The sequence below is a fragment of the Aureobasidium namibiae genome (assembly GCF_000721765.1).
Source record: "Aureobasidium namibiae CBS 147.97 unplaced genomic scaffold scaffold_7, whole genome shotgun sequence".
Lineage (NCBI taxonomy): Eukaryota > Fungi > Ascomycota > Dothideomycetes > Dothideales > Saccotheciaceae > Aureobasidium > Aureobasidium namibiae.
In genome coordinates this window covers 954,646-974,140 of record NW_013581202.1, presented here as the reverse complement: position 1 = coordinate 974,140, position 19,495 = coordinate 954,646, and the positions used below count along the sequence as shown (strand labels likewise).

Here is a 19,495-nt window from a genome sequence, read left to right as displayed (position 1 = left end):
CGGCTCACGCATGCACAGAGAGACCGCTACAGCCAGGACAGAGACCTTCTCCCATCCCGTGGGGGCCGCGACCGTCGCTTTGAAGAACGTCCACTAAGCGATCGCCCGCGCGACAGAAAACGTTCCCGTGAAGCATCTCCCGCCAGAGATCGTAGAGATCGAAGCAGAGATAGACCTCGTGATTCGCGCAACCATCGTGACGACTCGCGTGACAGAAAGCGTCCCAGGCGCACCGACTCGATCGAATCCAGAAGCCGCACTGCCCGCCATGACACCAGAGACACCGCTTCCACCCCGAGACCTGACACCTCCGCCTCGGCTCATGTCGCTGACAAGGCTGCAGAAGAGGAGCGCAAGAAGCTCGAGCGTCAGGCAAAGGTCGAGGCCTGGAAGAAAAAGCAAGAAGAGAAGAAGAAGCTGCCACAGTCCCCTGCCACACCTGCTACACCCACCCATGCTGCCACCCCTACTGACACAGCTGTATCCTCTCCCAGGTCCGTGGCCCAGGACGAACCTCAAAAGGGCTTTGCTGGAGGCAAGTTTGATCCCAAGGCCATCGCAAAGAAGGCTGCCGCTGCCACGGCCAAGCTTTCGGCGCTTGGGAGTGATGTTTCTATACCTGGGAAGTCCAAGAACGCCGCTCCTGCGGCTCCTCTTACTGCCAACAAAGCGGCTGACTTTAGCAAGAAACCTCTCACCACCCAACCCAAGAGTAAGTCCTCCCATCCCATCAGCTCTCTGCTGCCTCTCGTGATATTAACCTACGTATAGCAACCACAGCCACTACATCTGCCGCTCTCAAGAAGGGCTTTGGCCTTACCGCATCTTCGACCGAAGAAAAGTCGACTCCCCAACCGGCACCCGCCATCGACATGGACGACGAACAAGTCGAACGTCGCAAGTTAGAGAAGCTTCCTACACCCGATCTTGAAGATGCTGGGGATGCTGCGCTTGCTAACCCGAATGATATTCATGATGACGATGGCGATGTCGACATCGCTGATGCAGGATCCGATCAAGAAATCGACTCTGCTGCACGTCTCGCCGCAGAGAGACGTGCTGCCCAAGCCGCCGAGGCTTCTGTAGATGACGACGACGCTATGGAGGGCATTCAAACTGCCCAACCCTCTAATGCGGCTGAAGAAGATGACATCGACCCGCTTGATGCTTTCATGAACGGTCTAGCCGAGGAAGCTCCTATGCCTACTCGCAAGTTTACCAAGACCAAGATTCGTGAAGCCGAAGATGTCTTTGGTGACCAAGACGCTGCAGATTTGGATGCAATGGGAGAAGATGCTGATGACATTCTTGCCCAGGTGGCCCAGAAGAAAAAGAAGAAGGAAATTCCCAATCTCGACCACTCAAAGATCGAATACGAGCCATTCCGCAAGGCCTTCTACACCGAACCTCTGGAGATTGGTCAGATGACTGACGAGGAAGTCAGAGACTTGCGCTTCAGACTCGACGATATCAAAGTCCAGGGTTCAAAGGTTCCTCGTCCCGCACTCAAATTCGCCCAATTCGGTCTAGGCACCCAAGTTCTGGACGTCATTCGTGATCTCGGATTCGAGATGCCTACTCCCATTCAATCTCAGACAACACCTGCCATCATGTCCGGACGCGATGTCATTGGTGTGGCTAAGACGGGTTCAGGCAAAACCGTAGCCTTTTTGCTACCCATGTTCCGTCACATCAAGGATCAACGTCCGCTCGAAAACATGGAAGGTCCCATTGGGTTGGTTATGGCTCCGACCCGTGAACTTGCAGTTCAAATCCATCGTGAGTGCAAACCGTATCTCAAAGTCTTGGGTCTTCGCGCCGCTTGCTGTTATGGCGGTGCACCCATCAAGGACCAAATCGCAGAGCTCAAGAAGGGCGCCGAGATTATCGTCGCAACTCCTGGCCGTCTTGTCGATTTGCTTTCTGCCAACTCTGGGAGGGTCACCAACCTCCGTCGTGTCACCTATGTCGTGCTTGATGAAGCTGATCGCATGTTTGACATGGGTTTCGAACCCCAGGTTGTGAAAGTCCTTAGCAATATTCGCCCCGACCGTCAGACTGTCCTCTTCTCAGCCACATTACCCCGTACTATGGAAGCGCTTATTCGCAAAGTTACCCAGAAGGCGGTCCAGATCACGGTTGGTGGTCGCAGCACAGTCGCTGACACCATTACTCAAAAGATTGAAGTGCGCCCCGACAGCACCAAAGAGTATCGTACACTTGAGGCCCTAGGTGAACTTTTCGAGAATGATGCGGACGCTCGTGCTTTGATCTTTGTTGAGCGTCAAGAATTCGCGGACAAGCTGATGATCCAACTTCAACAGAAAGGATACCCGACCGTCTCGATTCATGGTGGAAGAGAACAAATCGATCGCGACGCTGCAATCTCAGACTTCAAGAGTGGTGGTGCGCCTGTAATGGTTGCCACATCGGTTGCCGCTCGTGGTCTTGATGTCAAGCAGCTCAAGCTAGTCATCAACTATGACTCTCCCAATCATCTGGAGGATTACGTGCATCGATGTGGACGTACCGGCCGTGCTGGTGAAAAGGGTACAGCCATCACTTTTGTCACGCCTGAACAAGCCAAATATTCAGTGGATCTGGTAAAGGCTTTGAAAATGAGTAACCAGCCAGTGCCAGAAGATCTTCAGAAGATGTCTACAGAATTCCTCGAAGCCGTAAAGGCGGGCAAGGAGAAGGGAGCCGGTATCGGTTTCGGTGGCAGAGGTATCGAGCGCTTTGACGAACAACGTGCAGCCGAACGCCAGCGCGAACGCAAAGCACATAAGCTCGAAGGCGAAGACGAAGAAGACGAAGAGGAGGACAAGAAGAAAGCACCCGAGGAGAAGATCCATGTGGTCAAGAACACTGGCTCGCCCGCTCCTATGAATGCTAACGTCCCTGGTGTTCCGGCTCACATTGACCTCAATGCTGACATCAAGGTTCACAAGACTGAAATTCCTGCACCTTCTACAAGCAATCGTCCCCTGGATCGTGTCGCGGCTGCTGCTGCAAACATCAATTCTCGTCTCGGTGCACGCAATGCGACTCGTCCTGGTGTTCCAATCGACAACAAAGGACCTGACGCTGGTGCCTACCATGCGACACTTGAGATCAACGACTTCCCTCAAAAGGCACGCTGGGCTGTCACGAATCGTACAAACGTGGCCAAGATCCTCGAGTCTACTGGAGTCTCGATCACCTCGAAGGGCAACTTCTATGCTGCTGGAAAAGACCCAGGTCCTACCGATGCTCCCAAGCTGTACATTCTTGTTGAGGGTGACACTGAGCTGCAAGTCACTCAAGCCATGCGCGACTTGCAGCGTTTGCTCAAGGAAGGAACGATCGCAGCAGCTGAGAATGAGTCCCGCGCGCCTACTACTGGTCGTTACACTGTCACCTGATCTCCATCGAGACTTTGCGCAGGTAAGTATGGCTGATTGGTAGCTATTCTGTAAATATAGCGTAAATAGGGAATCGAAGTCAACCATCTCCATCTTGAAGGATGAAAACTTGTCACTATTCGAATGCACAGTGTCTTTCTAAATATAGATGTGGCCATAGAGATGCCTCGAGACAACCTCTCTCTGTGGATCTCATTCCTTTTCGGAAAGTATTGTGCATTTCTATAGTTCATCGCACTGGCCTTTCGTAGGTGAGAGACCCGTTGTTTGAGTCTCTGGGTCAGATTAAAGCACCCTATCTTATGAGCAACCATATATTCTCTCAAAAGTCTGGTAGCTTGAACTTTTAGATCTATACGACACGTATTATGATACGCTATGATACGCCTTCGGGAGAAAATAACGGCGGCGGGATGATGCCGTCACTTGGCATGCCGCTCGGAAACTTGATTATAGCTCCTCTCCTTTGTCCTTTACTCTGAACCATAAGACTTGTCAGAGAATCCGACCTTGTTCTGTCGTCTTTTTGGTACTGCTCACCGTCATCATGGGTCCTCCTCCGCTTGCAATCCGTAACCTCAGCTCGACACCTCTGGAGCTCAAAGTGATAGAGCGTTTCGAGATCCCCCACGTCCAACCCCAAGGTTTCGCCAACATCACTCGCAATGTGACGCATTTTGTTGTCTCGAACACGACCGGCAGTGCTCCTCAAGAGGGACCGAGTTTTGCACCTCTCACTGTCAATGCACAGAGTTATGGTCAACAGGACGTGTCTATTCGCATCGAGCCTTTCACCACCAACAAGACCGATATCAACACGGCTGAGAGATCTGAAAAGGATGTCCTGAGATTGACTTTTGAATTCGATGGACAGCGCTACAGAGTTGATACGCGCACGACCAGACAATCTCAGGAATTGATTCCTCTGGATCCAGAACCGAGGAAACAGTACACGGCTATTTGGGTAGACAGTGAAAGCCATCTAGCCATTTACTCTTCCGCAAACATGAGTTGCTGGATGAAGGAAATGGCAGATGCGACGCCCCTCTCCGGTCTCTCTATCCCGGGCACCCACAACAGTCCTACACATCACAAAGCACTGCCTTCAGTGCGCTGCCAAGCTGTGTCTCCTAAAGAGCAGCTGCGCAATGGCGTCCGTTTCTTCGATATCCGCGTGCAGCCCGAGAAGCCTGAAGACCCCAATCATGACGGTCTAGCGCTCGTCCACGGCGTCTTCCCAATCTCATTGACAGGCACCAAGCCCTTCCGCAAACTCGTCAACGACATCTTTGACTTCCTGCGCGAGAACCCTTCAGAAACACTCATCATGAGTCTGAAACGCGAAGGCCCCGGTGAAGCAACCGATGAACAACTCTCAAACATCGTTCATCAACACTACGCCAACGATCCCGCCCTCTGGTTCACCGAACCACGTATCCCCTCTCTCGGCGAATCTCGCGGAAAGATCGTACTCATGAGACGCTTCGCCCTCGCCGAACCACTGACCCACGAACACGATGGTCGCGGCTGGTGCCTGGATGCCCAAAACTGGGCATACAACACACCCTGCGACAACCACGGTCTCGTGTGCGTCCAAGACTTTTGCGAAGTCCTCGAGACCGAAAACATCAACAAAAAGATTGACTTCTGCTGCGAGCATTTCGAACGCGCGGGCTCGCAGGTGTGTCCTGTTCCTGGCATCACCACTGATGCTGCAAACCCTTGCCCTCCAAACCCTTTGTACCTGAATTTCCTGTCAGCCTCAAATTTCTGGAAAGTGGGGTGTTGGCCTGAGAAGATTGCGCAGAAGTTGAATCCGGCGGTGACGGAGTTTTTGTGCGTCAAGCATGATACGGCTGAGGATGAAGCAAAGGGTGATGGCGGTGTGGGGATTGTGGTCACGGATTGGGTGGGTAAGGACGGGGATTGGGATTTGGTGAGGTGTATTGTGGGTATGAATTCGAGATTGGAGTTGAGGGAGAAGGGCGGGCAGCAGTGAAAGGTTGAAGACAGGTGCGAATCGAAAGGCTGGGTATGAATTGATATATGAGTGGATGCGGAAATGGTTTAGTCTGGAAGGGTTTGTAGATGAGTGGATATGGATTTTATGTTTCGTTTTGACATGTCAAATCGACTTGTCCAGTGGTGTTGGTTGTATGTCTAGCTAGCTACTCTGGTCCGCTCTACGTTGAAGTGCTTGTACCCGGTATGTTGCAAAGCTTCAAAAAGACATCAGTCGTATTGCTAAGCTACGCTCCTACATGCATCCTCTCCTCTTCCAATACTCCAACACCTAAGAAACAACACCATGTGACCGGCTGAGACGGCCACTATCATTACATGACACAAGCAAGAAAAGCAAAAGAAACACCCAACATCGAATGCCTCTCCATCTGCCGGTTCCCATGCAAAAGCAAAACGCAACGAACATTACTAAAACAGAAGCAGAAACAAAGACAGTCGTGTCATCATCTGTTTCCCCAGTTGCCCTGGCTCAACTTGAGCAAACCCTCAACACAGTTCAAATCCTCCTCTTCAGAACTCTGACGTTCGTCTCTCTCAAGAGCACGATGCGCCTTGTCTTTTCTAGCAACACTGCTGGGTTGATTCATGAATTGCATGACGTCCTCATCATCATCGTCGTCCAAAGGTTCAACCTGAGCTCTGCTATTGTGCTTACCACGACTGCGAGGTGCAGGTGTGTCGTGAAAGCCTGCAAGTGCACGGGGGCGCTTGACAGTCGATGGCATAACGGCTGGCGAAGTCGCCATCTGAGCCAAAAAGTGGCGATCCATGAAAGCTGAAGGGCGATCGCCAGGACTCCAATTCTCCTTATCTGAGTCGGTCGCTGAGATTTCAAAGGTTGGTGTTTGTTTGAGCTTGGGAGTCTTTGCTAGGATATCGTGGTGCACGGTCCTTCGGTTGGTGGATTGCAGGTTACGTGCTGAGGATGAGCGTTGCATGAGGGGCTGGCGGAATGGAGTTGCGGCTACGGCGGAAGGAGCAGATGAAGGGGAAGGTACGGTGAAGGACTGGCTCTGTCGTAGACGTTTCACAGTACGATCCTCATTAGAGATTGTTTGTGGGTTGAGACGCTTCAGAGAAGGCACGCGTGTCAGAGGGTGTTGGTATGCGCGGTCCTTCTCTTGTTGGCGTAGGAGAGAGATGGCTTCCGCTGCGTCACCGCTAGCCTCCTGGTTGGCGCGATCCTCCAATTCGCTGCGAGCACCACGATCGGCAAAAAATGACCATACGCGTGAATCACGAGAGCGTCCACTCGGTTTCCGGCGGAGACTGGTACCACCTTCTTGGCTGCCTGGTGTATCACACAGACTGACCTGGCTGTTGGTACGATATAGATCATTCGACTGGCTGGCAGGCTCGTCGAAGGTTGTGGATACAGGGGGAGGAAGCTTGCGAGGAGGTGACGATGTGAGGTCGTCTCCCTCCATGACACGAGCAACACCATCTGCCGTCATGGACAGGCGGATCCTCGAGTCGGACTTTCTGAGACGTTTGGCCGGTGGCTCCTGGCTGTCTGGTTGTGCTTCCTGCGAGTCGATGGCGGTGAATGAGGCATTGTTGCGTCTGTTAGACAAGTAGCCAGGCTTTGATGCCGAGTCCTGGGAGGCCGGTTCCGGTTGTGAACTGGGTACCTCGACGAAGGAAGCCGAGACATTCGGGGGGGCAGACGGAGCAGCCTTGTCTTGAGATATTGAGGCCGACTCGGTAACGTGTGCCGCGTTATCCTGGCTTATAGACGTGTCTTCGTGGTGATCTGCCGTTTGGGTGTCGAGCGGAGACGAGTATAACGAGTTGAAGTTGGGCATTTCGCGAGGGTCCAGAGGCTTGGACTTTCTACGCGAGCTCTGGCGACGATTCTGGAACCAAATCTAGACGTGGGTGTTAATTTGACGCGTAATATAGACTTTGTTGGAGTCGCGATACCTGGACTTCCTTCTCACCCAAAGCAACGCGGCTCACGATATCCATACGAGTGGCCTTGTCGGGCTTCGAGTTCTTTGCATAGGCTTCCTCGAGGATCTTCTGGTCGTCGGGACTATTTCGCGTTTAGTCGGGCCTCGCGACTCTCGCAGCGACAGCGTGTGCATACCTTGTCCTTCTTCGCTTCTGTCGGGCCAAAGGCTTGTTGTCTACATTGGGAGGGCGATTGTTGGCCAGAGTATCCGTCGAGTGGACCAGAAAAGGATAACTATTGGCCGTCGCCTTCAGGACCAGGGATGCCTCGGTCTCAGGCTGGGGTGCATATGGCGACTCGGACGTCGACGATTCTCTTTGGACCATGGTCTCGTTGGTATGCTCTTCCATTGCTGAGTTGGACTGGTCTGTTGGGCGAAGGTGGCAGACAGTCTCGGTCGACGAGCTGACGCTGAACGGTGAAGGACGCGACGACGCGCTTGCCCATCCAATTCACGAGTCTGGAGAAAAGCCACCCGACCCACGCCAGTCCCACGGAATTTACTTGCCCAAGTTCCTGCCTCTGCCTACCATCAAATGCCATCTATATTTTAATCTTATACGTGAACTGACATCTATATTCTTTCGGAATCTCACTCGTTGTTTCCCGTCGAACGCTGCTGCAACGCGAGGATATGGCTCAGTCCTGCTCGAGTCCGAGTCGTGTGCCCTCCTATGCATGAGCGCGTCAAGTCATTCGCTCCTTCTCTGAGCGTGCCAACTGTAGCTCTTACACTCAGTCTCGACAGCTTCGTTCCTTGACGTACTTCTGTATCATCATCTGTCTACATTGATCCATCTCATCCATACCATCGTTCAATCCTATCCTCTGCTGTGGCTCTGATACCGCGTAATCATTTGCTGTCCACCAAAACGCGAGGGGATATCCAAAACTCGTGACCTGTGTTTCAACTTCTAACGGTCTCAGCTTTCGGCCAATCATCCGAAGCTCTATCCACGACTACACCTCTATCGATCTGTCTACTTGATTATATATTGCAGTATCGCTTACATGCCAGTACTGTCGAGAGTGATCAGGGATATAACCCATGGTCTCGATGATTCACGGAGTCAACTTTAGTGCCCAACTTGGAGTTAGAACAACACATGGGCATTCGATTTTGTTCCAATCGACTCAGCGACTTTACATTGGTCGACAACGACGTGTATTTGACCACACTCGCCCACATAACCAGTCCAGTTACAGGTTACTCGTCGGAAATAACCACCGGCACGAGAGTTGCGAGCATAATCCAAGCCTAGCACCGACTATCTCTGATTTTGTTTCGCAAAAACTCGTTGGCGGTGCAACCCTGGTCAAAGTCTGGATAACACACGACATGATCATGACCACATCAAGACAATAGGTACGTACACACGCCCACGTCGTCACTACTTATCATTTTCAATACCAAATGGGCTAGACCAGAACGTTACGTTCTGTTTAGGGGCCAGTCTTTGGGCATTCCCCGGGATCCATATCGTGCCCCCAGATCCTTACGTCGCCTAAGGGGTCTGACCGAAATACCATGCGGACCAAAGACGACAACACACCTGAGGCATTGCGGGATACCCACTACCCCAGCTTCGAGTCCCTGACAAGAACTGCTGTCGGGAGGTGCCAGACCCCTGATCGACTTGATGGTTCATCACGAAGGCTGCAATGATTGGCCAGGTTGTTCACCTGATCTTCCAACCATATACTGCTTCTCGAGGCGTACAACACTCATTTCGTAGTCTAATCGACAGTCTCTAAGCTGAGTTAATTCGTTACGCGATTATGCTGTATGAGGCATGATTTGCCAAAGTAGCCTACGACAGCTATCATCACATGCGCAGCTTCGAATGGTTCGACTACTTGATTTTCCTCCGCTCAACGTGCGTATCCCGGGTTACATTCACAGCACCACAAGCTCCTAAAATCGATGCATTTTCTACGAAAAGGATCACTTGAAACCAGAGCAGCATTGAAAATATGAGTATACACCTACCAAAACGGGCAAAATGTTGCCGAGGGGATGCGCAACTTCCGAATATCAAGTCCAGGTGAGTGTTGGTTCTATTGCTACAGTTGCGTCATTTTTTCCTTGGAACAACCCAAGAGCACCTACTCGAAAACAGCTTGTATCAAGTAGAGCCGACTGCAGGCCGTTGATCGCAATGTGATGTGCGAGGTGACTGAATCCTCCATCGCGAATTTTGCAGGGCTTGCAAGAGTTGCGACTCCGATGCAGTGGAGCTGTAACGCCTTGGCTTCACCACCAACGTCGACGAAATTGGTATCCACGATGGATCGGATGATGCTGTGGTGTGCACAGTCCGCCTAATTGGCATCCTGGCGTTCGACGAGTTTCTGATTTCTGAAAATTGCACGCAGTTGATGCTGACGCCCCACTACATGATGTAAGTCAACGTCATAACAACTTTTTGCAATTGAGCTCGACAATGAGTTCAAATATGAACTCTCTCGCATGCTCTGAGGTTTTCTTTGTTATTCATCTTACATCTCAAACGATTTCAAAATCTACATTCCATCCACTAAACTACTCCTTTCAACTTTACCACCACCCACAACACCATCAACATGTCCGGTACCGAGCAGACTTTCCACTACACCAAGGAGGACGTCCGCAAGATGGAGCAGCGTGACTCCAAGGCCCACGGCGGTAACGTCGCTGCCGACTCCAACGCTGCTGCCATGCAGGTTAGTCATCTCATGTGGTCCATATACAAGAATATCTACTAACATATCTTCAGTCCATCGTCGACCAGGCCGACCAGAACAAGGCCGACCTCATTGAGGAGCGCCGCAGCAACCTCCCCAAGCCTGAGGCTCCCCCCGCCAAGTCTGACTTCAACTCCAAGGACCCCAGCACTGTCGATGTCGGCTCTGGCCGTTTCTCCGAGGGCATCTCTCACGGCAACGACGCTCTCCGCGAGCCTGCCACTGGTGACAGCACTGCCCGCAGCGCTGATGCCACCCTCGGTGAGGGTGTTGGCCGTGAGGGTAAGGATGGTCTCTCTGGCATCCCCAACGACGCTGTCACCCGCGAGGCCAAGGGCAAGGCCGGTCTTTCCGACACCACCAACAAGGACTACGGTTACCCCAAGAACGACCCCTCCAGCGCTTCCTCGTAAAGGGCTTGACCCTTTTGACGACTTTCCATTTTTCAATTACGCAGCCTTTTTGATAATTCCTGGCGCAGGGCGCTTCGGAATCAACTGGCTTGCAATGAAGGAATGAACCATTCTATGTACTTTTATTTACACCATACCTCCTTGCGAACGAGCGCGCAAGGCATTCTATTGGATCCGTCTTACAGCATGGCCGATTAATCACGAATGAGCATTTCAGCAATGCTTGGGAGAATGAAAATGAACTCAATGTACCAACTTTTTCGAAAATCTTCAAGATCGTGTTTGGTCTTGCTCGTGTGACGTGCGTGCTTTCTTGTGGAGCCTCATTTTTCTTGACAGCAAGATCATCTCAAGCATTTACTGCATCGGTCGGCGAAATAGGTCTCTACCCTCAACAATCGGACTGAGGCTCAACGTTCTTTCCAGCTAAATTCTTTGCAACACGAGAGAAGTGGAGTGGTTTGAAGAGAGGGTTTGCAACACGTTTTTTGCGGCGAACTTGACGTTTCGGAAGTGGGCGGAGTGGGTCAGAAAGAGGCTCTTGGATGTTTATTCGAACCACAAGCATCGAGTAAGTTCTAGCGACAGCCATGAAACCCGCAACTTCCTGTCCTTGAGGACTCTTATTGCAGGTATGAAGAATGTCCCAGACAGTCAGTCCGACGAAGTGCCACTGTTTCCAACAATCACCCATGTCATTTGTGCACGGTGCGGGGCACTCTGTACAAGGGTTAGGAGGGGTTGAAGCTCCGGTGATGTAAGAACGATCACGATCAACTTGCAGCACATGTCGCAAAAAGGTGTGCCAATCGCATGGGCTCAAACTCTCCGCAAGGATGTCGAAGAGAGCTACCTGGCTACGTCGCCATGATGATACCTCGAAGATGAGGTAGCTGATGAGAAGCTCTCAGGAACAAAAAGGCAGCATAGTGAAGCCATTCTTTCTCATCTTGATCTCATACAAAAACAACCGTTCAATAAATCCATCAAGAACCTTTTCTACACACATAATATCAAATCATGTCTTCTCAAGGAACAAAGGTAAAACTTTCCCCTCCTCACCATCTCCCTCCGAAACCACACCCTTCTAACTCCCCAATCCTCACAGGTCACCAACGACCCCCAAGGTACTTCTCACCCCAAAGTCGAGTCAGCAGGAACAATCACCTCGGACTCTCTGGCCGCCGAATCTTTATCCTCCAATGGTTCCTTCGGCGGCGCAGGCAGCCACGCAGCAGCATCCTCCCAACCCTCTGCCTCCACCACCACAAACAACAGCGACACCTCTGGCGCTCGAGTGCTGCAAGCGGCCCCAGACGCAGAAGCCAGACAGGCACTCGAGGGCTGGAACGAAGAAGCGCAACTCAACTCGGCCAGAGGAATCGTGGGGAATGGCGCTGGCAGTGGACCTGCTGCCACATCATCATATCTCGCGAGAAACACCACCGCTGACTCTTCTTCTGGCACATCAGGCGCTGCGGCTCAACACCCCCATGGCAAAAACATCACTGAAGGAAACATTGATGCCTCTGCGCCTAATGCAAGCTTCACCACTGATATCGGTGGTAAGAATGATCCGGGCCGTCAGGCTGTGAATGATTTGGCGAGGAATGCGCAGCAGAGTGCCGGTGATGCTGGTATTCCCAAGGATAAGGGGGTGAGCAATGATGGGCAGTTTGATGTGTTGAAGGATGCTTCTGCTTAAGCATGGAGCATGAGATGAGATGGTTTTTGATGATGGATGACTTGGCCTTTTTGTCGTGTCGATATCAAAAGTCCTGGTGGCTTTTTCTTTCATGAATGCGGCTTGATGCCTCGTATGGATGTATCTTTTAGTTTTGTCCGATCTTATGCATACACACACTGAAAACCTGTATCTCACCTCTTTTGGGCGTTGAGTGATTGGTCATGGCATTTGTGCACAAAGTCTCACACACGTTCGAAGCTGTAGATAGCAAGCATACTGCGGCGCGGGGCGATGGTGTTGTTCAGAGGCAATCTTGGCTCAAGTTCTGTCACGCAGCAAGTTCTTTTTGGATGGGTGAAACGTGCAAGAAAGATGTCATGACGGTCGTCAATTGTGGTTCGGCTTCTCCTCTGCTGTTCCAATGTTTTTCTATATACATTAGCAGATTTCTATACAGCTTTGCAGGGAGAATTTTGCAGCAAGCCGATGTCCACTTTTCAAAGGCCCAACCTTGCAGCAGTCGAGGAGGGTGGTGTTGACACAGTCCAGTCTGCCTTCGCGAGGCATGCTCGAGCTGAAATGGCGGTGCAGCTCCATCTGTTTCTTCTTCGTCATTAGATGACAGCGATGCTCACGCCTCGACCTTGAGTTTCTTCATGGCCTCGAGCGCATCAGCACCATCATCGTCTTCGTCAACAAACGCCCTAGTCGCAATCCCACTCTCCCAGAGCTCTCTCCCCGTCATCTTCTTCTCTTCCTTTGCACCCTTTTTCTTCTTTTCCTCAGCCTCCCTCTGTTCCTCTGCCTTTTTCTTTGCCTCTGCCATTTCCTCTTTGAACCTTCTGCTCCAATCCAGATATGTCTCGATGGTGACTTTTGTGCCTTCGAATTTCCTGTTTTCTTCTGCTTCTGCTTCGGCGATGGCGGCGTCCTTTTCTGCTTGGACTGCTTGTTGGCGTTGCAGGATCAGGGACTCGGCTTCGTCTTTTAGGGTGGTGACGAGGGTGAAGATCATAGCCATGCCCAGGTTCTCCTCGATCGTCTCGGTCAAGCCATCTAGCAGTTTTGTCTTGTCATCTTGGATATCGAGGTGTTTGTGTTTGGGAGCGTTTGGTGGGGCTGAGAGGTCTAGTCGTGGAGCGACGTCTGGGTAGTCTTCGGGGTATGAGACTGAGAGGATGAGAGTTGGGGGTTCGGTGGTGGAGTCGTCATCTTCGGTTACTTCGAGGAGGATGGATACGCGGTATTCGGTTTCGGAGATGTCTGGTTGTGTGGTCAGTGGTTGGAGATGGGTGTATGCTGAGCGAGTCAAAAACGAACCGGTGATTTCGTCGGGGAAGATGGAGTCGAGGACTTCGCGCTCTTCTGTTTGTTCTTCTCTGCCCATGTTGAGTGACTCGGTGGTGGTTGACTGGAAAGATGAATGTTCAGCTTGTGCAATTGCGGGCCCGCTGGCCGTGAGTTCGCGAAACAAAACGGACAATTGACGTCGGCTTCGAGTGTCTGTGCTTGGAGATTTTTTGGAGCAGCGCGCGCGTAGCGGAAAAGGGCATTTCTTTCTCTCATCACACACCGCTGCTCTTTCTTCTGTCTTTGCAACATACTGAACCAGCCTGGTCTGTACATTTGACTCTACAGCATCGCATACACCCCGCGCGACTCGAAGAAAGCGCCAGCAACAGATATACCCTTGGACAACCGTCAAACCCATCGACACAGAAGCTACCAAAGCAACAAGACACAAGCCATGGCCAAAACAAAATCCCAAAAGAGCCCCAAGAGCTCTGCCTCCAAACCCCAAGAAACCCCCGAACAACTCTACGACCTCGCAATCCAATGCATCTCAACCTCTCAACCAGACCTCGCCCTCCAACACGCCCAAACCCTGCTCGTCACCGTCCGCCGTCTCAAAACCCCCAACGCCGTCCTCCCAGCCCTGAACCTGCTCGGAGAAATCTGCATTGAGCTCGGCGACGCAGATGCAGCCCGCGACTACTTTTTGCAAGCTGTGGCTGCGGATCCCGAAGGCAGCATCCCAGAGGCTGTGGGCGGCGGTGCGGAAAAGTTTTTGTGGATGGCGCAGTTGTGCGAGGAGGGTGGTGCGAGCAGTGTGGGGTGGTTTGAGAAGGGCGCTGCGGTGCTCAAAAGGGAGATTGCAGAGTTGGAGGCTGCGGTGGGTGATGTGGATGAGACTGTCGAAGTGCAGTTGCTGGAGAAGAGGGGGAAGCTTGCTAATGCTTTGTGTGGTGTCGTCGAAGTCTACATGACTGATTTGTCGTAAGTTTTTGCTCCAAGAACACAACAAGAAGAACACGATTGCTAAGATGACGATTTTCCACAGATGGGAAACAGACGCCGAACAACGCTGCGAAGCCCTCATAACAGAAGCCATGCTCGTCGACCCCTCCAACCCCGAAGTCCTCCAAACCCTCGCCTCCGTCCGCCTCTCGCAACTCAAACCCGACGATGCGCGCGCAGCACTCACCCGCAGCATCAGCATGTGGAAAGACCTCGACCCTTCCGACCCCAGCGTCCCTGATTTCCCCACTCGCGTCAGTCTGGCGCGCTTGCTCATGGAAGCAGATATGGAAGATGAGGCTATGGATGTGCTCGAGAGGCTGGCGTTGGAAGACGATCAGAGTGTTGAAGCTTGTTATCTGGGGGGTTGGTGTTTGCAGTTGATGGCGGATAAGAAGAAAGCTGTTGCTGGAGACGCGGTGAATGATGAGCAGTCTGAGCAGGCTAAAGAGGTGTTGGGCATGCTCAAGGCGAGTAGGAGTTGGTTGTTGAATACGCTTAGACTGTACAAAGTCTTGGAGTATGAGGATGAGAGACTCAAGCAGCATACTGAGGAGTTGGTCGAGGCCCAATGTCAGGTTTTGGGTCCTCCGCCTGAGGAGGGCAAGGAAGATGATGAGGAGGATGAGTGGGATGGTATTGATGAGGATGATGAAGTTGCTGATGCTGATGAGGAGATGGCTGGCATGTAGATTTTGTTTTGATACCATAGATACTTTTCTGCAGATTTGAGAGAATAGACGGACTTTGTTCCGTTATTAAAACATGAGACAATCCTTAAAGTGGCTGTAATCCACTATCAGAATGACACAAATGTTGTTATGGTGGTGTATGAGCGTCGATGGATTAATCATAATAGAGGATCACGAGCAAAGAGAGACTGTTGACGATGTCTAGATATCCCAAACAGAGATGACGAACAGATCGAAAATTAGGGTCATTGTTCTGGCGAGGTCAAAGCACCACGGCTCTACGTGAGAACAACTCTTCAAGGCATACCAACAAGATAATACGAGTGGTATCACAATGATTTATCAGCACCAACAGTGTGGTTACGATTCGCGGGTACTCAAGCCAAAGTCGGATATGGCGACAGTCCAGTCAAATGTTACGATGGTTTGCGAGCATCGATAGCATGATTGGTGATGCTCTCAGACTCGAACAAACATCCATGTACGCCGTCGTCAAAGGATTCAATGCGAGAAGACCTTAAATCACCCTGTTGTCGGAAGATCGAAGGCGGCGCCGACCTGTCACAGAAGCACGTTGTCGCGGACGTGAAGACGAGAATATTCTTTGCGTAAAAAAACATTTGGATCATTTTGGTCTTTTTGAGTAACCCCAGCTTGTCATTCTTTTCAACGCCGATCAAGTTGCGCGCGCGAAACTTTTTAAGGTTGAGTCTTGGATGCTGGCTACATTCTGGGCTAACAAGTCGGAAGTGCGATAAAACCCGTGTCCTCGAGAGCCATTTCGCCGGAAACCAAGAAAAAAGGAATCTCCACTATGGTCGTGGGAAGGGGGAAGTAGCGAGTCGGAAGAGATTGGGCGAAACCATTTATTGGGCCTGGAAGGAAGCTATTGTCAGTACAAGAGCCTGACGTGCTTGTCGAAGAGGAAGTGTTTATCGTACCTTGACGGCGTAGTTTCTCTGGGGGAAGTGGGTCTGCTTCTTCTTTTGCTTCTCGGTGACGCGCGAGGCATCCTCCTTGCTCAATCTTCTGCGGATGGCACGGGTCTGCTTTGCGCGGAGGTCGAGGGGAAGGTACTTCTTGTTCTTGTAGAAGATGCGCAGCTGCGAGCGCTGGTTGATGTTGATGATGGTCAGGACGCGAGCGATGGACTTGCGGACATCATGGCTATAGGCAGAATGAATGTCAGAAAAATTTCTTCTTGTGGAGTCGCGAGGTTCGTGTGTGTGCGTGGGTGCATGTGTCTTTTCGATGTTTTTTCGGATCCAATGATTCCATCTCTTTCTTGATATTCGATTCGGGGTGCGGGAGGATCAGTCGTACATTCTGGTGAGCTTGCTCTGGGCACCACCGGCAATCTTCTGGGTGCGGAGCTGGACCAGCTCGGCCTTCAACTCCTCGAGCTGAGTCTTGAGCTCATCCTTGTTCTTGCTCCAGAGCTGGCTAGCCTTGACCTTAGCGGACGACTGCGATGTATTCCGTCAGCATTCCGACGTGACAGAGAGGACGTATGACGAGGGCGCGCACCATTTTCGCTGTGAGTTAGTAGGATGAGGTCGACGGTGGATCGAAAATGTGTGAAGTTCGGTCAATCAACGAAAGCGCAAATTCGCACGGTGTGGGACGGACGCCGCTAGACGGGGCCGGCCTTGGCGTGAGAGCCCTTCGGCCACGTGACTTCGACGACTTGCTCCGGCTCTTGCATAACTCTGTCTGCATAAATCCAGCCACTTTACGCAACGGGCAGTCGCGACTCGCACGTGAAGAGCGTCACCTCGAACCTGGCTATTTCCACTTGTACATTAATTCCAACTCTACCAAAATGGCTTCCTCTGGATCTGGCAGCTGGGCACAACTGCGACAACAGGCTCGCTCTCTCGAGACGCAGGTGCTTGCTCTTATGACTCTACGTCTTCCAGCAATAAGTTAACACCGTCCAGACAGATGCCCTATTCCACACCTACTCTCAGTATGCGTCCATGAGCAACATCCCCGCCAAACCCGACGAGGATGAAAAACGAACAGAAGCGCAACTCCAGGACATACTCGAGAGGGTATTCCGCTCAAATCCCATCTATTCTCACTCAATAAGACTGATGCCTGACAGCGATCAGCCCTCATCTCCCAACTCTCGCGCCTACTCGACTCGGACCCTACCGCCTCCGCCATGAAGTCTACGAATCTAGCCCGTCACAAGGAAGTCCTAGACCAACACCGCCGAGAGCTGAACAAGCTCAAGTCCAACATCGGTCACCAACGAGACCGCGCCAACCTCCTGTCCAACGTTCGCAATGACATCAACGCCTACCGTGCACAAAACCCCGAGCAAGCAGAGGCAGACTACATGCTAGACGAGCGCAGTCGCATAGACAACAGTCACAACATGACAGACACCGTTCTCACACAGGCATACGCCATCAACGAGCAATTTGGTATCCAGAGGGAGACGCTCACCAGCATCAACCGTCGCATAGTTGGAGCAGCCAGCCAAGTGCCTGGCATCAACAGCCTGATTGGCAGGATAGGCAATAAGAAGAGGCGGGATGGTATAATCATGGGCAGTTTCATTGCCTTTTGCTTCTTGATTTTCATGTACTTTTGGTAGACAAGTCACTGCAAGGAGTTCAGGAGTTGATGGGCATTGGGAGGGGAAAACATTTTTGCTATGTCATGGGTTCTGTATCAGGGTATAATCATTGAACTTGTTGAGGAGTGGCCGCCTCGACAAGACTGTCAACCCGCTCGCTCTTTGGTGACTCTTTTGGTTTTCTTGCCTCGGCCAGGACTCTCTTCAGGTTCCTGACCAAGCTCTCCTGCTCCAGCTCGTGAGCGATGGCACTGCCAGCCCAGCGAATCTTGCACTCGGTGTCGACCAAGTAGACGTAGCCAACCTTGCTGTTCAACAGACCAATGGCTTCTCGGATGTCGTCTTCGACGCCGCGTCTGATCAAGAAGTACTTGGACCAGTCCTGCTGGGGTCGCAGAGCCCTCAATCTACCCGCAAAGGCTCGTAGGATCCACCATTTGAGCGCATTGGGTTCGTGGTTGATCTCTACCAATTGACCAAGCCCTGCTTTGCCTCTTTGCCTCTCTTGCTCCAGCACCTCGTGCAATGCCGGGTTCTTCTCCTTTGAACAGAAAGTCGCGACTTGGTTCTCTGCCCAGCCGGACGAGAAGATACCGACGACGCTGACTTTGCCCTTCAATGCTTTTACCAAATCCTTCTTCTCGGCATTCTTGGTCAAGTCCTTTTCCAGAGTGCGACCACGCAAGTTGGGGAACCAGAGGGCATGTTCAGCCTTGAAGACCGATTGAGGAGACAAGAACGTCTTTCCCTTGAAGTGACGCATAGCGCTAAAGTCGCGGAAATAAGGGCGGTATAGTGTATCGCTGAGCTTCTTGCGACGCACGAGATGCTTGTCGTAATTTGTAAAGTCATCTCTGCGTTCTTTCCAGCTGCGATCGTCGATGCCGGTGTTCTCACCTGCTCGTGGTGGATGTGGCAGCCCGATGGGTCGTACTAGTGGTTTCGGTACCGGATCCTCGTCTGGATTCTCCTTTTCGCGTGGTTTGTATGCTAAGGGCTTGGTTGGTGTTGCGGCGGATGGTGATGTCGGTTTGGTGGCATAGTTGCGTGTTGCTGAGGTGCAGAGTTGGTTGCTGTTTGGTGTGACCAGTGCTCGCAGCACTCGCAAACACGATAATGACGGTGCGTTGATTGACATTGTTGCTGAAGTCCTGGTTTCCGAATCCAAAAAGGCAAGAGTGGCAGACAAGAAGATGGGCGATCTCGAGATTTGTAGCCCGGATTGCGGAGATCGATGACCTCCGAGCTGCTCACCAAGGTTGCCTCACGCCCTCCATCGAACCACTACAGTCACTATGATGGGAATTATTGCGACTATCTGTGAGACTGTCATAACTGCGTACCGATAGTATTGCTCGTCTTTGGGTAGGAGTACCAAGGATACTCGGCATATATATCAAATGTCTTCTTCACCATGCAAAGCAGTAATCAACATTATCGCGGCTCAGCATCATCAGAATGCGGCCGCGAGGAAGAAAGTCGCTTTCGATGCATTGTATGCCTTAGATGATGAGGGCGACGAGGCTGAAGATGAGGGTCTAGCAGAGTCATTCCAGAAGGTCAAGGGCAGGACTCTCGGTGACCCAACCACTTTGCTCTCGCGCTCGCGTCGTACACCAGGCAGAACTCCAGGCAGCTTTGCACGCTCCGTCTCAAACATGAACTTACCTCTGCCACAGCCTTCACAACAAACTTCTAACCCGAGGAGGAC

At 51.8% G+C, this 19,495-nt stretch overlaps 10 protein-coding genes across 10 annotated transcripts; 6 read left to right on the top strand and 4 right to left on the bottom strand.

Annotated features, from left to right (window-relative positions):
* Positions 1-268: 268 nt before the first annotated feature.
* M436DRAFT_63386 (P-loop containing nucleoside triphosphate hydrolase protein) lies at positions 269-3,404 on the top strand (the record flags this gene model as incomplete). The annotated part of the gene is made up of 3 exons (XM_013572693.1): positions 269-378; positions 495-712; positions 772-3,404. The coding sequence occupies 3 exons, from the start codon at positions 269-271 to the stop codon at positions 3,402-3,404; spliced, it is 2,961 nt and encodes a 986-aa protein (XP_013428147.1).
* Positions 3,405-3,951: 547 nt separating this feature from the next.
* On the top strand, positions 3,952-5,403 carry M436DRAFT_72428 (phosphatidylinositol phospholipase C; the record flags this gene model as incomplete). Its single annotated transcript, XM_013572779.1, has 1 exon — positions 3,952-5,403. The coding sequence occupies one exon, from the start codon at positions 3,952-3,954 to the stop codon at positions 5,401-5,403; it is 1,452 nt and encodes a 483-aa protein (XP_013428233.1).
* A 469-nt stretch (positions 5,404-5,872) lies between these two features.
* Positions 5,873-7,733, bottom strand: M436DRAFT_72427 (uncharacterized protein; the record flags this gene model as incomplete). The annotated part of the gene is made up of 3 exons (XM_013572778.1): positions 5,873-7,297; positions 7,353-7,464; positions 7,519-7,733. The coding sequence occupies 3 exons, from the start codon at positions 7,731-7,733 to the stop codon at positions 5,873-5,875; spliced, it is 1,752 nt and encodes a 583-aa protein (XP_013428232.1).
* A 2,233-nt stretch (positions 7,734-9,966) lies between these two features.
* Positions 9,967-10,520, top strand: M436DRAFT_44704 (uncharacterized protein; the record flags this gene model as incomplete). The annotated part of the gene is made up of 2 exons (XM_013572449.1): positions 9,967-10,086; positions 10,140-10,520. 2 exons carry the CDS (start codon positions 9,967-9,969, stop codon positions 10,518-10,520), a joined length of 501 nt encoding a protein of 166 aa, XP_013427903.1.
* A 1,020-nt stretch (positions 10,521-11,540) lies between these two features.
* On the top strand, positions 11,541-12,225 carry M436DRAFT_72425 (uncharacterized protein; the record flags this gene model as incomplete). The annotated part of the gene is made up of 2 exons (XM_013572777.1): positions 11,541-11,561; positions 11,629-12,225. The coding sequence occupies 2 exons, from the start codon at positions 11,541-11,543 to the stop codon at positions 12,223-12,225; spliced, it is 618 nt and encodes a 205-aa protein (XP_013428231.1).
* A 613-nt stretch (positions 12,226-12,838) lies between these two features.
* M436DRAFT_72424 (RWD repeat domain-containing protein) lies at positions 12,839-13,594 on the bottom strand (the record flags this gene model as incomplete). Its single annotated transcript, XM_013572776.1, has 2 exons — positions 12,839-13,470; positions 13,528-13,594. 2 exons carry the CDS (start codon positions 13,592-13,594, stop codon positions 12,839-12,841), a joined length of 699 nt encoding a protein of 232 aa, XP_013428230.1.
* Positions 13,595-13,954: 360 nt separating this feature from the next.
* Positions 13,955-15,197, top strand: M436DRAFT_45765 (TPR-like protein; the record flags this gene model as incomplete). The annotated part of the gene is made up of 3 exons (XM_013572637.1): positions 13,955-14,484; positions 14,549-14,909; positions 14,940-15,197. 3 exons carry the CDS (start codon positions 13,955-13,957, stop codon positions 15,195-15,197), a joined length of 1,149 nt encoding a protein of 382 aa, XP_013428091.1.
* Positions 15,198-16,063: 866 nt separating this feature from the next.
* Positions 16,064-16,727, bottom strand: M436DRAFT_81451 (50S ribosomal protein L35e; the record flags this gene model as incomplete). Its single annotated transcript, XM_013572856.1, has 4 exons — positions 16,064-16,072; positions 16,139-16,364; positions 16,521-16,663; positions 16,713-16,727. 4 exons carry the CDS (start codon positions 16,725-16,727, stop codon positions 16,064-16,066), a joined length of 393 nt encoding a protein of 130 aa, XP_013428310.1.
* A 292-nt stretch (positions 16,728-17,019) lies between these two features.
* On the top strand, positions 17,020-17,802 carry M436DRAFT_45249 (putative vesicle transport v-SNARE protein Gos1; the record flags this gene model as incomplete). Its single annotated transcript, XM_013572544.1, has 3 exons — positions 17,020-17,085; positions 17,138-17,251; positions 17,305-17,802. 3 exons carry the CDS (start codon positions 17,020-17,022, stop codon positions 17,800-17,802), a joined length of 678 nt encoding a protein of 225 aa, XP_013427998.1.
* An 88-nt stretch (positions 17,803-17,890) lies between these two features.
* M436DRAFT_45534 (uncharacterized protein) lies at positions 17,891-18,922 on the bottom strand (the record flags this gene model as incomplete). The annotated part of the gene is made up of 1 exon (XM_013572598.1): positions 17,891-18,922. The coding sequence occupies one exon, from the start codon at positions 18,920-18,922 to the stop codon at positions 17,891-17,893; it is 1,032 nt and encodes a 343-aa protein (XP_013428052.1).
* Positions 18,923-19,495: the final 573 nt, after the last annotated feature.